Source organism: Dendropsophus ebraccatus, chromosome 9, assembly GCF_027789765.1.
Source record: "Dendropsophus ebraccatus isolate aDenEbr1 chromosome 9, aDenEbr1.pat, whole genome shotgun sequence".
Taxonomy (NCBI): Eukaryota; Metazoa; Chordata; class Amphibia; order Anura; family Hylidae; genus Dendropsophus; species Dendropsophus ebraccatus.
This window is the reverse complement of record NC_091462.1, coordinates 118,428,070-118,444,956: the sequence shown is the minus strand read 5'-3', so window position 1 is coordinate 118,444,956 and position 16,887 is coordinate 118,428,070. Positions and strand designations below refer to the sequence as shown.

Here is a 16,887-nt window from a genome sequence, read left to right as displayed (position 1 = left end):
CTCAGCAATAAAGCTGGTGGTGGTGAGGATATAGGCTTAGCCATTGGTTTCTCTACTGTATGGACTGTAACAGAATATACAATAATAATAATAATAATAATAATAGGATATAGAGGAAGTGTAAATCTGAGACAAATTTACAAAGACGCTCATAATCATAAAGAATCACAGGTTATAAAGATTTTATTAAAAAGAAGCGTAGTGGAGCAGTAGACCCTTATCATGGGAAAGGTGGGCACGCAGACAACCTCAGGTTCTTTGTCTTTGGATGGGGAATAGAGATGAGCAAACTTATTTGGCAAAAATCTATTTTTGTTTAGAATTTCTAAACAAAATCAAGAATTTAATGAATCTGAAACCTTTGGGATTTGATTAGTGTGAATGGCTCCAAATTGAGACCGTTAGAAAAAGATCAGGTGACCATGAGCGGTATTGTCCATCAGTTTGTATACTATACCACCTCTCCGGCAAAGTCAAACACAACTCAGAAGGATTAGGGACTGAAATTATTTGGACCGAGCCAGTTCAAATTTGCTCGTCTCTAGTGGGGAAATTTACTAAATTTACTGATACTGATATGACGGCTATAAATGATACAGTATAGACATTGCTGCAGAGTGGCCGGGACCTCTCTTGGGTCTCTTGGTGATGATGGATCTCGGTTATTTAGAAGACTTGATTTTCAGCGGTGCCAGCCATGACTTCACGCCCTTCTTCGGCTGCTTTGCTGCTCTTGACTCTTCTTGCATTTTTTGCCTCATTTTGCCACAATCTTCTTCAAGTTTCTTCATCTCCTCCAAATGTTTCCTCTTATCTTCCTGGATTTCCCGTTGGTATTTCTCCTTCTGGAGCCTGAGCTCGTTCTTCAGCCACGTCTCATCCTTCGTATTTTCGGACTGTACGTATTGCATTTTCAGGTCATTGTGGTGAATGTATCTCAGGACGAATTCTTTCCGCTCCAGCATCTCCTCGGATGGGTTCCTCTCATGACGCAGTTGAAAATGAACATCGTTGATGACTTCGTATATGAACCTCAGGACTTCCTCGTGTTTGGACTTTGTTTTTGTGTGATCCTCGGAGGTGTAGTTTTCCAGGCAGAATATCTGCTCCACCCCTAAGTTTTGGAAATTTGCTATAACATCTGCCCTGTTGCTGTGGCTCTTGTGGGTCAGGACAACGATGGGAAACATTCCTATTCGAATGGAACAAAGAAAAAATACTATTTACCTTCCCTCATTGGTCTTTTCTAGAGATTAGCGCCACTACAGCAGGCTTGAGTCCCATCATTTGGCACTCTATTACCGGATGCTGGAGAAGTTGGATGCAGCCCTAGGGAGTTCTAGAAAACAGCTATAGCACTGTTATCCAGACTAACTAGGGCAGCATCCAACTTCTCCAGCCACCGGTAACAAAATGATAACATTGGGAACCGGGCATAAGTGCATAATCCTGATAACACTGCAGCAGTTTGTAGATACAGGATGGAGTGGCAGATCCCCATAATGCAGTAGCGTAGTACAACAGGCTAGAACAGAGAAGCAGGGCTGCTGTCAGAGGTCTGTGTGGTCACATGACAGCAATGGGGAACGGGGTGTGTTCAGCATGGACCAATCAGGAAGTCACAGAATCACACAACTGTGCAGAAGGACAGTGACAGAGACCTCTATACAGCAGTGTGAATGGCGGAGTGTAAGTGCAGGCACATTATAGCAGCAGTGTGTATAGCTGAGTGTGAGTGCAGGCACATTATAGCAGGAATAGAGAGGATGGGAAACACAAGGGCTGACAAAGACTGCAGGGAGCATGAAGGAATGAGCAGGACATATGTGGGCACATACAGCTATGGAGAGATTACCTCCACAGTCCTATCCCCTGATGGAAGCCCCAGCCTGGAGTGATCTGCCATGATTTGAAAGGTAAGGGAGACTTCCTGGGTCAGAGTACAGTGCTGTAGACTCCGCTGTGCAGACCCTGCCCCTCCCCCCCTCCCCCTCCCACCCAGCACAGGGAGCTCTTACACCAAAGCAATGCTCTTAAACCAAGTCACAATTTTGAAAAACTGGGAGTTCTTCTTGCAAAACGCTTTAAGGTACCACTGTACTTCTATTTAAAAATCTCCACTCTTCCAGTATTTATCAGCTGCTGTATGTACTGCAGGAAGTGGTGTATTCTCTCCAGTCTGACACAGTGCTCTCTGCTGCCACCTCTGTCCATGTCAGGAACTGTCCAGAGCAGCAGCAAATCCCCATAGAAAACCTCTCCTGCTCTGGACAGTTCCTGACATGGACAGAGGTGGCAGCAGAGAGCACTGTGTCAGACTGGAGAGAATACACCACTTCCTGCAGGATATACAGCAGCTGATAAGTACTGGGAGACTGGAGATTTTTAAATAGATGTAAATTACAAATCTGTATAACTATCTGACACCAGTTAATTTAAAGTGTGACCACTGGAGATGAGCAAACCTCCTGAAATTTGATTCGGTATTATTTGCAGTGAACCGGCCATCAATCCTATCTGATTTAGATTCAGCCGTACAGTGTACTAGAGACTGTGAGCAGAGATGAAGCCTCCATGTTTTCCATCGCTGGGACAGATGCAGTGCGGCCATAGCTGTATATTTGCATCATGTGATGAGGAGGCGTAACGTTCCCAATCTAAGCCCAGATGAGTACACACCCCAATACCATCCCCCGATCCCCATGGAGAAGGTACCTGTGAGGTCTCTGGAGGTCACCATCAGCTCCTGCAGATAGTCCATTTCCTCTGGGACGATTCCCTTCTTCACACTTATGGAAATAAAGGAATGAAATACTAATTACTGTATATAAGTCATGTAATAAAAACCTATTTCTATCTGTAATTCTGCGGAGGTCAATGAGAACAGTGACCTGTATTAGTGACTATGTGAGCGCTGAGCCTCCCGATGAGACCGGACGTTCCTGGCCGCTTCCTGTAATTGTAATTGTAGAAAACGAAAAATCACTTAGTCACTTAGAGAGGTGCGCCGCCTGCAGAGCGTCAGATGTGTCTGTCCTGTTGTTGTCCTAACTGATCCCAAAAAAACCTTCAATAAAGGAAAGCAGTACATCTACGATGCTGGAATCACTTCATTTTTTTTTTTTTTTTTTTTTACAAATTTTGCAAATGGGGGTGATTATTTAGGATGTTCCCTTGGCATACACCAGAGAGAAGGTAGAGATTCTTGCCCTCTCCCTGACATACAGCAGATGTGCTTATTACTGAAAATATCCAGGACTCTCTAGGACTGCATCCAACATCTGCAGCCACCACCAATCAAACACCGCACCTGAGTGTGCTCAAAGTTGGCTCTAATGGGGACAAATATACATTTGAGAGTACGTATGGCCACATATACTGTATACAGAGCACAGTACTAGTGATGAGCGAGCATGCTGGTCCGAGCTTAGTACTCGATCGAGTATTAGGGTACTCGATGGTTCTCGTTACTCGGACGAGCATCTCACGATACTCGAGGAAATCTCATCATCCGTTTCCTGTAAGTTTAGGCGCAATTTCTCAGCCAATAAACATGCAGGAAACTCTTTGGTACATCCTGCGATGATGTGGGACCCATACATGTCGATAGCAGCGATTGGTTGGCCAGATCAGATGACCCTGGCATATAAAAATCTGTGCCGGCGGTTGTAGTATGTTGGAAAGTAATGTGTTAACTTGCTGGCTGCAAAATGTTACAATATTATGTACATCTGTCTGGTTGCCGGTGAGGCTGGCCAGTCTGCGTCTAACCTGCATGGAATAAAGTAAGCAGCCCAAAAGCCTGGTCTGTGTTCATACACTACAGCGGTGCTCGCTTCAGACGTATGCTGGAAGAGATCAGGGACAGAGCTGCTGCTGGTCAGGGAGAGCGTTAGGGAGGGAATTAGCGTTCCAGTAGGCAGGGAACACTAGCGAAAGAACCAAACAGCCCTTGTAAGGGCTTCAAATCTTTATTATTATTTTTTTATTACTTCAGACTGCTGGCTGAGACTTGCAGTGCAGCTAACACGATTTTAGCTGCACATTGTGGTGGTCGGCTGCTGGCAGAAGGGGGACAGAAGGTGGTGCATACAGACGCCAAAGAAGTCCTCAGTTCTATTATTTTTTTTATTTTTTTTGTGGCTGGTGCTGCTGCTGCTGCTGTTCATTGTATGGCTGTGATTTGTAGTACAGCTGCATAGAACCTCACTGCTCATTGTCCTGTGTAACAGGTGGCATAGACCATATACCACCACTCACACACAGACTATACACATTGACAACCTCCAAAAACTAGTGTGACCAGTATATTTTCTTATTTCTTTATTTCTTAGTGCAGCAATATCCACGCTCACTGCTCATTGTCCTTTGTAGGAGGGTGTCATACACTATGTAGCTGCAGTTACCCACAGGTTCTATACGAACTACCTCCAAAACCTAGTGTGACCAGTATATTTTCTCATCTGCAGCTAGTCATCAGGGTTGCTTTATTTCTTAGTGCAGCCATATCCAACCTCAGTGCTCATTGTCCTGTATATGAGGTGGCATACACCGTATAGCACCACTTACACACAGACTATATATGTCAACCTCCAAAAACTAGTGTGACCAGTATCTTTTGTCATCTGCAGCCAGTCTACAGGGTTGCTTTATTTTTTAGTACAGCCATATCCAAGCTCACTGCTCATTGTCCTGTGTAGGAGGGTGGCATACACCGTATAGCAGCCCTTACACACAGACACTATACGACTACCTCCAAAAGTAGTCTGAGTAATATATTCTCTTGGCTTGCTATGATCTGTAGTGCAGCTATCTCAGTCTTGACTGTGCAGTGTCCATAAAATGGTGAACCCCAGGGGTAAGGGTCGAGGACGAGGGTGTGGGGTTCCAAGCAATGCCGTGGGCAGATGCCGTGGTTCTGGGCAGGGTGACACAGCAGCACCCGTAGAGGAGGGAGCAGTGGCACACCGCAGACATTCACTCCCTAGCTTCTTTGCCCAACTCACGGGGTCTCAGGGTACACCACTATTGAAACCGCAGCAGTGTGAACTAGTGATCACCTGGATAGCGGATAATGTGTCCAGTAACTTATCCACCACCCTGTCTTCCACGCAGTCCAGCCACGCTACCCAAGGGAGTGGAACCCTTGCTCCAGAAGCTCAGCCTCTTTTCCCACAGCCTGACCCCTCCAGGGAAAGGAGGGATTCAGATCCACCACCACCACCATGCTCCCAGGAACTGTTTTTTGAACCCTTCCCTGATTCTGATTGATCTGTTCTGTTGATCTGTTCCGATGTCCAAACTATGCAGCTCACGCAGTCAGTGGGTGATGAGAGTGGGGACTTGCACGCGGGGTTTGAAGAGGTGTCTGATGATGACGATGAGACCCGGTTGTCAGACAGTGACGTTGTTGTCATGGATGTAACTCAAAACGAGGAGGAGAGTGAGGAAATGGAGGAAGAGCTGGTGGATGAGGACGAGGTGACTGACCCGAGCTGGGTGGATAAGCCTAGTGTAGACCGTGCTTCTGAGGGGGAGGTAAGTTCACCTGCAGCACCGGTTGGAAGAGGAAGAGGGGGGGGGGGGTAGAGGGAGAAGCAGGGGCAGAGCGAGTAGATCAGATTCAGCAACTGTTTTACAGAGTCAAACTCCCGTGGCCAGGGCTAGATGTTCGCAAGTCTGGAGGTTCTTTAAAGAAACTGGGGATGACCGACGGACTGTAGTGTGTACATGTGTGCCATGCCAGGATCAGCAGGGGAGCCACCACTACCAGAATGCACAGGCATATGATTGCTAAACACCCCACTCAGTGGAACTAAGGCAGTTCACTTACTGCAAGTTGCACCCCTGCTCCTTCCCCTGTGTCAGGTGCTGGCTCTGTCAGTCCCCCCGCCCAGACCCCAGGCGCGAGGGCCTCCCACCCTACACGCACCCCTACACCTCCACTATGCTCCACACCCTCCAGCAAGGTGTCCAAGCGCAGCATTCAACTGTCCCTGCAGCAGACCTTTGCACAGAAGCGCAAGTACACTGCCACTCACCTGCATGCACAAGCCCTAAATGTGCACATAGGCAAACTGCTGAGCCTGGAGATGCTGCCCTATCGGCTGGTAGAGACGGAGGCTTTTAGGAACCTCATGGCTGTTCCTCGGTACTCTGCTGTGTCAGGCCTAATTTTTGTAATGTTCAAAGCCTGCCTTATCTACCTTGTTCACTGAGTTCTCACCGCAATGTTGTGTCAGGCCTAATTTTTGGGAGGTTCCACGCCTGCCTCATCTAAAGGCCGGTAAAAGCCACTTTATGGTCATTTTTATTATGTTCAATTTCAATTTTCGAATCAAAGGAACAGACAGTGAAAATTGTGGATCCTAATTTAGAATCCTTGTTTTGTGTTGTCCATTTCGAACCATATAAATGGTGGGTTTAAACTTGCGGGTGTCCTCTCCTCTGCTGTCCTTTCACTTTGTAGCTGTTTCAAAGGCAGAAGTCAGCAGCTCAGTAAAGGCCACTTTATGGCCTTTTTTTAAATCTTCGATTTCAAATCAAATCAAATCAACTTCAGGTCAAGTGCTATTTAGCAGGGCTGTCAGATCATCTATTGTATCTCCAAGATACACGCCACAGCTAAAAGGAACAGACAGTGAAAATGGTGGATCCTAATTTAGGATCCTTGTGTTGTCCATTTCGAACCATACAATCTGTGGATGTAAACTTGAGGGTGTCCTCTGCCGTCCTTTCATTCTGTAGCTGTTTCAAAGGCAGTAGTCAGCTGCTCGTTATGGCCTTTTTTTAATCATTAATTAAAATTTTAAAATCAAATCGACTTCAATTCGACTAATAGTCGAATTCAAATTCGACTGTTTTGCAGGGCTGTCTGGTCATCTATTGTATCTCCAAGATACAGGCCACAGCTAAAAGGAACAGACAGTGAAAATGGTGGAAAAAGTCCACCCACTACTACCGCACTTGCCCTCTCTTAGATACTATTTATAGGATTAAAAGTGTATTCATTCAAATTCCGGGGCCTCTTAAGAAGACTGTATTGTTATTTCTTCGTCCCTACCTCCAATGATTTTGCCTCTCACGCACAACTGCATGAGGGTGTGAGGCTAAATCTAGCCATAATCCGGCTTTTTTTATTGGATGATTGTATTGTCCATTTCATACCATGTTATCGTCAAACCCAAAATTTTAAATAATTTGAATTCAAACTTAAATTTTAAATCAAACTCAAAATCAAATTATAATTCAAATTTCAAAAATAAATATACATTCTTTTTAATTCTTTTGCCAGAACAGAAGCGGTGGGCAGAAGTGGTGAGTGACATGATACTGGGAAAATTACCCCAACTGCACCCCCCATGAGACCCCTGGTTACCCCAAGTAGCCAGGGGGTGTCATGCCCCAGCCCTGGTCAGTATAGAGGCATCCATGCATGCTGCCCCTAATGTTTCCTGTCCATTTCTGTGGTGTTCTGTGGTGTTAGGCTATGTTTTGGGGTGGTTCATATGCTACCTCTCTTTTAATGTGTGTGATCACTGCCAGGCTGTTGCCCAGAATTAGGCATAATGGTGCCATTAGGCAGCCTCAGAGGCATCCATGCATGCTGCCCCTGCTGTTTCCTGTCCAGTTCCATTGTGTTTCCATCATTTTCTGAGGTTGACAGGTTTTCACACGACCTTCTCTCTACCGAACTTGGGTCCCCTGAAATGCTTGAGTCTCCCATTGACTTCAATGGGGTTCGTTACTCGAAACGAGCACCCGAGTATCTGGAAATATTCGTCTCGAGTAACAAGCACCTGAGCATTTTAGTACTCGCTCATCACTACACAGTACATATAACTACACATATACAGAGCACGGTACAAATGGGGGGCACATATATATATATATATATATATATATATAGAGTACAGTACATATGGGGAGCTTATACAGAGCACTGTACATATGGGGCACATATATAGTGTACAGTGCATACAGTGCCGGACTGGGCCACCGGAGGACCGGAGGGGCTTCCCGACAGTGACACAGTGCTGCGCCACCTATCAATGCTGTCACCTGACTGGGCCCTCCTTTGCCCAGTCAGGTGACAGCATCTGTGTTGAGGCCTTCGTGCCCCCCCCCCCCCCCAATGCCTCCGCACTGCTCCCCCTCTGCATAGGCGGGACGTCCCTCAATGCTCTTGTGACCGCAAGCAGTGTTTTGCTTGCGGTCACAAGAGATAGTCTGGCCCCTGGCTGCAGCTGCTCGGCTCTCTGTGGGTGTCCCAGCCGGTGCACGCATCAGTGAGCTCAGCGGTCTCAGCTCAGTGTGCGGCGGCGGCTGAGGCTGTTACTTCCGGCACAGAGAGCATCTCTATAATGCGCTCCCTGTGCCGGAAGTAACAGCCTCAGTGCAGTCTGAGCTGAGCTCACTGATGCGTGCGCCGGCCGAGACACCCACAGAGAGCCGAGCAGCTGCAGCCAGGGGAGAAGAGGAGAAGACAGCGGCGACGGCGGGGGAGCAAGTTGTAAGGTGATTTGTTTTTTTTTTAATCTGCACAAGGGTGATCTATAAGGGGGATAATACGGGGGGGGGGGGGGGGGCGTCTATGAGGGGGCTATCTGAAGGGAGACAACACAGGGGGCATCTATAAAGGGGATAATACGAGGGGGGACAACACGGGGGGCATCTATGGGAAGACAACACAGGGGGCATCTTTAAGGGGGGGATCTATAGGGGGCCATCTATAGGGGGCCAACACAGGGGGCATCTATAGGGGGCCATCTATAGGGGAACAACACACGGGGGCATCTATAAGGGGGCTATCTATAGGGAGACAACACAGGGGGCATCTATAAGGGGGGGATCTATAGGGGGCCATCTATAGGGGGCCAACACAGGGGGCATCTATAGGGGGCCATCTATAGGGGAACAACACACGGGGGCATCTATAAGGGGGCTATCTATAGGGAGACAACACAGGGGGCTATCTATAGGGAGACAACACAGGGGGCATCTATAAGGGGGCTATCTATAGGGAGACAACACAGGGGGCATCTATAAGGGGGCTATCTATAGGGAGACAACACAGGGGGCATCTATAGGGGGACAACACAGGGGGCATCTATAAGGGGGCCATCTATAGAGGGACAACACAGGGGGCATCTATAGGGGGGCATCTATAGGGGGACAACACAGGAGGCTATCTATAGGGAGAGAACAGGGGCGTCTATAAGGGGACAACACAGGGGGCCATCTATAAGGGGGATAACACAGGGGGGCATCTATAAGGGGGCCATCTATAAGAGGGATAACACATGGGGGACATCTATAAGGGGACAATGCACAGAGGGGGGCTCTCTAGGAGATGCACGTGGGGCCATCTTTATGGAAGACTGAACAAGGGGCCATCTATAAGGGGGTCATATAGAGTCAGCCTACTAACTAAATGAGGGTGTAAAGGGGCCAATACAGATGTGCAGTGTGTAGAGAGATGACAATGGTGCCAGTGTGAGGAGCCTAATATGTCTGTCTGGCAGATTCTGTGGATTCGTGGCTCGGAGAAGTTCTAATAGCCCAGGGCAGATGGAGAAGAAGATGAAAAGGGAAGAACTCCGATCAGAGAAGACGTCCCCTGTGAGTCACCTGATATAACTGCACTGTAATGTATATGGAGTACAGATCCTGTGTAGAGCTGCGTCCATCTCTTTATGACTGGATGAGGTGATAGTGATCTGTGTATAGTGGATCTTATTCAGTAGTAGCAGCAGTGATGTTAGTCAGTATGTGGTGGTATTAGTCAGTATCAGTGGTGGTATTAGTCAGTATGTGGGGGTATAAGTATGCGGGGGTATTAGTCAGTATGTGGTGGTGTTAGTCAGTAGCAGCGGTTGTGTTAGTCAGTATGTGGTGGTATTATTTGTAACTTGTTATCTGGTACTATGTTTTATTGGATTTAGTATACTGGATTTGGTTAGTAACAATATGGTGGTAATGGTTGTGGTGTGGCGGTAATATTTCCCCCTTGTATACGGGTATTATTGGTAATATTGGTGTCAGTATACAGGATTTAGTCAGTAATATCGGTCTTGGCATATATATATATATACACAGTAGTGCCTTGGATTACGAGCATAATTTGTTCCGGGACCGCGCTTGTAATCCAAATCTACTCCTAAACCAAAGCAATTTTTTCCCATAAGAAATCATAGAAATGCAGACAATTGGTTCCACACCCCAAAAATAATGATTTATTATTCTGAATAAGATGTAAAACAGATGAAACAAACATTCAGAAACAGCAGAATCTGTGATATTATAAGTTACTGTACAGAAATGGAGAGGATGGGAAACACAAGGGCGGACAGAGACTGCAGGGAGCAGGAAGGAATGAGCAGGCAGATGTGGGCACATACATGTAGCATCTCTGTCCGGGGAGAGAGGGGTTACAGCTATGGAGAGATTACCCCCACAGTCCTGTCCCCTAATGTAAGCCCCAGCCTGAAGTGGATCTGCTATGATTTGGAAGGTGAGGGAGACTTCCTGGGTCAGAGTACAGGGCTGTAGACCCCGCTATGCAGATCATGCCCCTCCCCCACTCGCGCTCCCACCCAGCACAGGGAGCTCTTACACTAAAGCAATGCTCTTACACCAAGTAATAATTTTGAAAAACTGTGAGCTCTTAAACCAAAACGCTCTTAAACCAAGTTACTCTTAAACCAAGGTGCCACTGTATATATATATATATATATATATATATATATAGGTCGAGGCCCAAGTTAACAGTCTGCAGCCTTCAGGATATGCTGGGAGTTGTAGTACAGCTGTACAATCCTCTGATAACTGCGGCTGTAGACAGATGTATTGCTGGACCTTCAGGGCTGATGTCACCCACAGATTGCAGCCACCAGGAGACTCTGCACACAGGGATTTATTAAAGGGTTGTCCTCTCAGAGACTACAACTCCCAGCATACCCTGAGAGCTGTATAAATGTAGGGTGTTCTGAGATTTGTTACAGATACAGATGAATCCAGGAAAGGAGCGGGTCAGCATGTCGTGTCTCACTGGTCCTATATTGGTGGGCCCCAAGGATCATTTCCTGTGGTGGGCCCCAGGTACCCCAGTACGACACAGAGTGCATATAAGGGATATGTTCTTACCTGTATATAAAGATAGGGACGATAAAATCTGACTTTTTTACACAGTTTTCAGCTTCTATAATTCTCCCTGCAAGACCAAACCCTTGGTTCCACTCCACGGGGACGTCCAGGGGTAAGAGGTTTCCTGCAGGAGAGAAAAAGAGGATGAAACTGAATACAAAAGGAGATGATCATATAACATAAACTGTATACATTCATATAAGAGCAGACCAGATGGACCACATTGGCTTCTCCTGCTCAGGAAGACATGTCGGGGGCTCCTGACTCCTTATGAAGTCATCAGAACGGTTGTCAGAGTTGTCAGAATGGTAAAAGCCCTGAGCACTCACCCAGCTGAGCAAATATCTCTCCCGTCTCATAGCCGCCCACAATGGAGAAGCCACGATTGTCCACCAGGGTGATGTTGGGTGTCAGGGGGTAGGATCTCCTCACCATGGTATGACCTTCATCCACACCAGCTGCTTGTGCCCAGCTCTTGTACTCCGCTCCATCCCAGACAAACTTACAGGTGTTAATGAAGCAGGATTTCCCATGACCCAGAAACCCAAAGAGTTGAAGAAGAACTCGGGTGAATCCTTGGCCGCCATGAGGACCCTGGTCCAGGCTGAAGCTGTTAATACTGTCCCTCATTCGCTCCACGTCCATGGCTGACTGCGCCTCTCTGAGACTTTCTCTGCACTCGTGGAGGAGTCCAAAGTTCTAGTTTATTGTAAGAAGTGCTGCTCAGCCCTTCACTGTAACTTTCAGCACAGTACTGAAGTTGTGATTTACCTGACCCCCTTCTATAACATCAGAAGTCACCAAGGAGGTCACTAACCCTATAAAGACTAAAGTGCCTCTATATAGTACCAGGCAGAACTCTTCTTCCTATCCCAGCCAACCACGTCCTTACATACACAGTGCCTGTGTTCTCCTGAAGGTGCACCTTCTTCAGTGCACAGGACCGCCACACTGAGTGCTGCTATTGGTTACACCCTTCGCAAAAGCCTGTACTTATTGTAAGTCAGGGGTGATGAATTAGTGATAAAGTTCTGCCACTAGATGTCGCTGTTATAGATATATGCACTTAGTAGTTGCATGGCTGAAATATGTATAGAGTTATTGTTTATTTGTGTTTCACGTGGATCTGTGAACCTATGAGAGTGTTTCCTTCTTCTGTCCTATCTTCTCTCTCTTTATTTCTTCTTATGTACTCTTCGCCCACACACAGCACACCTTACAGGGAGCTGGAGATAGGAAGTCACATGGGTAGAGGAAGTGTAGTAGTCTTTTGTTACTAGACTCGCTCCCTACAGTGGTCCTCTTTGGGCCCTGGCCCTCTGCCAGGTCCCCCAGCTCTCGTATGTAGTCTTAGTCAGGTTCCTGTATGGTGAGGAAGCAAGACAAGATGCACCTAAGAGTTTCTATTCACGCACTTTACTAAACACTATGCAGTGTTAGACCCCTCACAGGAGAGGACACGTCAGAGATAATCTCAACCTCACCGCCGTGGACTAGGAGAGTAAGGGTGGGTTCATACTGAGGAATTCTCACGGATAATGTCCACGGAATTCCGTTGTCTGTCCGCGCGCACGGCCGCGCGCCTTTCCCCCGGCTCCATAGACACCATTCTATGGGCCGGCGTATTCCGCTATCCGCCGAAAGAAGTGACATGTCACTTCTTTCGGCGGATAACGGAATACGCCTGCCCATACAATGGAGTCTATGGAGTCGGCGGAAAGGCCATGCGCGCATACAGACAGCGGAATTCCGCGGACATTATCCATGAGAATTCCTCAGTATGAACCCACCCTCACAGTACAGGACAGTCTCCACAGAAAGCAGTAAGCTAGGAACTGATACGGATAAAGCAAAGTTGCTAAAGCCTAAGAACTCTATCTCGCAGCGCGGTTGTCAGCAGGAAACCCTCAGCATTCTGCTGCTCCCAGGTAACAAGTTCTGGGGCCTGTGTCACCCTCATAAGACGGGTCACCCGACACTGGTAGCATAAGGTGGTGCGAAGATCCAAAGGTTAAAACACGGGCACAGGTATTATCTTCTTCTTCTTTAGTATTCTTCTACCTCATCCTCCAACATCCCGGCAGAGCACAGTACTAGTTGGGTTGAGACTCTCACGACATCCTCCTCTCTGCTCCTCTGATTCTTCTATGACTCCCTCAACATGCAACTCAGTCAGCATGACTGTACTCTTCACTATATTCCCATCATAGATCTGGATCCCGTGTTGTCAAGTGTATTATCAAGTGTAACAAGTCCTGTCAATGCCCAGCTGTATATCCTGCTGCACACAAGAAATTATTTATGGTAAAGAGACTCAGTGCTCAGAGAACCGTACTCCAACTTTACCGTCATTGATGAGGATAAGTACGTGGCAGAAGCTGCCTTTGATGATGACAACTGCGTGGCTATCCAGGCGCCATTGCCCAGCTCTAAGATTCTGGCCCCAGCAGAGCCGCTAGGCCGCAACCCTTCCGAGGCAGGACCGCCTCCACTACCTCTGCTGCCGCAGAGAGTCAGCCGCGGCAGGACCCCGCTGCTCCTGGACATTCTAAGAGACATTGTCCTGGCTAAGCAGCCACCTTTCTGTCATCCGGCAGCAGAACGGGATGATGCACCAAACAAGACCACACTGGCAGTGACCGCTACCTGGCAGGTAACCGCATCGGAGCTTGAGAAAGAGTTCATCAGACGATTTGACCGAACGTGCCCAGGTGAGACACCCTTAGAGAGGTGGAGAGCCACTGTACTTTCCTTTGACAGGGAGAAAGGCTTCGGGGTCATCCAAGATTCCTACACTGGTGAGCATGTCCGTGTGAGTCCTCGGGCAGTTAAGAGATCTTACATTCCTGCAACCCGGCATAACCTAAAAGAAGGGGAGATCATTGACTGCACTCCATATACCACTACATCCAAGAGCCGTTTAAGCCCACTGCATCACAGGACTGGAATGAAACTTGGGAAGCTTACCACAGGCGGAAAGCCAAAGAAGAACAAGTTGGTATGGCCACCACTGCAGTCCTCAAAGCTTCATCAGCCCCAAAACAAGATGTCAGACGGAGACCCGCTGATACAGCTACTAGTGCCCCTCCTGCTGCAGCTGTGACAGAATTATGTACAGTATCCCAGGTACAGCCTCAGGTCACTTACAATGTCGCTGTGACCACAACTCCAACACCAGTGCCAACAACAGCCACAGCTTCCACTATGACGGAGGAATATACAGTATGTGCTGCAAGAGCCTGGGACCCAGGAGGCTTTATCCAGCTCAACCAAGGAAGAGATCCACAGCTCCCTCTCTGGCCTCCCAACGCTCTCAAAAGTACTGAAAAAGTGTCCCCCAAGACACTAAAAAGGAGGCTATGCTGTCCCCTGAGCAGTTCAGCTGAGCTGCTCTGTTGAGCCACGTTGGTTCCCATTGTTTGTGTGTCCCCTGTTTGCAGCATCCCTTGTCCCCCTTTCCTTTTCCCCCTTTTCTTGTGAGGCACAAGCCTCGCTGTTTTACAGAACTGACACATCATAGCACCAACCAGGGTGTATATGGACAGATGCATCCAGTGTTCCTGGTTTTGCTGTGGACGATTGTATTATTGCCCAAACCAAAGAAAAAAAAAGTTTTATTTGCACTTAAGTCTTCTGATATATATATTTGTATTTTATAACCCATGCTGTGCCTTTAACCAAACATCCAGTCTTTTTCTCAAGGTGTTACGCCGGGGACGGCTTTTCTCAAGTGGGGAAGTATGTGGTGTCCCACCACGAGTGTTGCTATTGGTTACACCCTTCGCAAAAGCCTGTACTTATTGTGTGCAAGTGGCGATGTAGTAGTGATAACGTTTTGCCACTAGATGTTGCTATTGTAAGTATATGCACTTAGTTGCTGCACGGCTGAAGTATGGAAAGGGTTATAATTTGCTTATCTGTCACATGGATCTGTGAACCTATGAGGGTGTTTCCTTCTTCTATCCAATCATCTCTTTCTTTACTTCTTCTATATGCACTCTTCACCCATTCACAGCTCATCTTACAGTAGCTGTAGATAGGAAGTCACGTGGGTAGAGGAAGTGTGTGGTCTTTTGATCTTGGACTTTGTAGGGAAAAAACGCAAGCTAGAAAGCTTCTTACAGCGGCTCCTTTGGGCCCTGGCCCTCTGCCAGGTCCCCAGTCGCAGTCTTAGTCAGGATCCTGTGCAGTTAGGCTAGGTTCACACTGCGTTTTCAGCATCCGTTTAACGCATCCGTTTTTTGCAAAAAACGCATGAAAAACGGATTGCAAAAAACGGATTCATTTGTGTGCATCCGTTTTTCCATTGACTTCCATTATAAAAAAAAACTGATCCGTTTTTTTTGGCGGACCAAAACGGACCAAAAAACGTTGCTGACCCTATTTTTCTGGACGTTAAAAAAAACAGATCCGTTAAACGGATGCTGAAAACGCAGTGTGAACCTAGCCTAAGGAAGCAAGACAAGACGCAGCTAACAGTTTCTCTTTAACTAACTCTACACAGCGCTATACAGTGTTAAACCCTTCACAGGAGAGGACAAGTCAGAGACTATCTCAACCTATGCAGCTGACTAGGAGAGTCACAGTGCAGGACAGTATTCACAAAGCCAAAGAAAGCTAGGAACTTATCCGGATAGAGAAAATTTGCTAAGAGCATAGGAACTCTATCTCCCTGCACGGTTGTCAACAGGGAACCCTCAGCATTCCGCTCATCCCAGGTAACGAGGTCTGGGGCTTGTGTCACCCTCTAGGATGGGTCCCCTGACACTGGTAGGGCAACAGGTGGTTAATTCTATTTCTACTTCATCCTCAAACATCCCGGCAGAGCACAGTACTGCTTGGGTTAGGACTCTCACAACATCCTCCTCTCTGCTCCTCTGATTCTTTGTATGTCTCAACACGTACTCATCACTCAGCACGACTGTACTATCCGCTTCAATCTAATTACAGATCTGGATCCTGTATTATCAAGTGTCTTATCAAGTCTCCTATACTCTGTCAATGCAAAGTTGTCAATGCAAAGTTCTGCTGCACCTAAGTACCTACAGAGTAAACAAGCTTTTATTTGTGGTAAAGAGACTCTGTGATTCTTCGCCCCGCACCAACACAGTATACACACTATCCTTGGGACATTTCCCCTTTCTGTAGGTGGCAGTACCGATAGTCCGGGTGGGTCACTACTCCACTCCGGCCCACTGTGACATTAGCCCAAGGGACCACTCAACAGCCCGGCAGGTAACTGACCACAGGAGAACAAGTTGTGCCAGCATACCTGTGTGCCCTACCGGCACTGGCGTCACAGCACAACACCCTAGGGTCGGCCAACCACCACAGTGGCGTCACACTGCACCATCTGGCAAGTGACCAGCCGCACCTCCGACATAACAACTCCGGAGCTCATCACAGATAGCCTCCACCTGCCCCGATCACGTTACGCCCCCTGCAGGTCTCAGTGCAGCAATGTACAGGGACAGTAGTTCACAATTATCAAGGCGTGACGTAATAACATAAGAGGTGAGAGGGATCATAGGGATCACCTGCTCCTATGATCAGACACTAAAGAGTTAATGGGAACTTTACAAACTGAAAGTAACTTGTGTGATCATGTGACTTCCTGAGAATTCCTGGAGGCGTCCAGCTCTCCGTCCCTGTGAGAGGATTTCTTCTGTCATTCTATAGATCATAGAGCTGCTCTTCCTGCCGGGTATGTTCTAGTGTGCGCAGTGTGGGCACCACTACATC

The 16,887-nt window shown here is 47.4% G+C and overlaps 2 protein-coding genes across 2 annotated transcripts in view; one reads left to right on the top strand and one right to left on the bottom strand.

The window, feature by feature from the left end:
- LOC138801669 (mas-related G-protein coupled receptor member H-like) overlaps positions 1–16,887 on the top strand; it is a 566,124-nt gene that overhangs the window by 436,294 nt on the left and 112,943 nt on the right. The gene's annotated exons all lie outside the window — the stretch shown is intronic.
- Positions 166–11,904, bottom strand: LOC138801665 (uncharacterized). The gene is made up of 4 exons (XM_069984710.1): positions 11,475–11,904; positions 11,146–11,269; positions 2,716–2,789; positions 166–1,192 (listed from the first exon to the last, which is right to left on the bottom strand). Exons 1-4 carry the CDS (start codon positions 11,788–11,790, stop codon positions 663–665), a joined length of 1,044 nt encoding a protein of 347 aa, XP_069840811.1. The 5' UTR covers positions 11,791–11,904; the 3' UTR covers positions 166–662.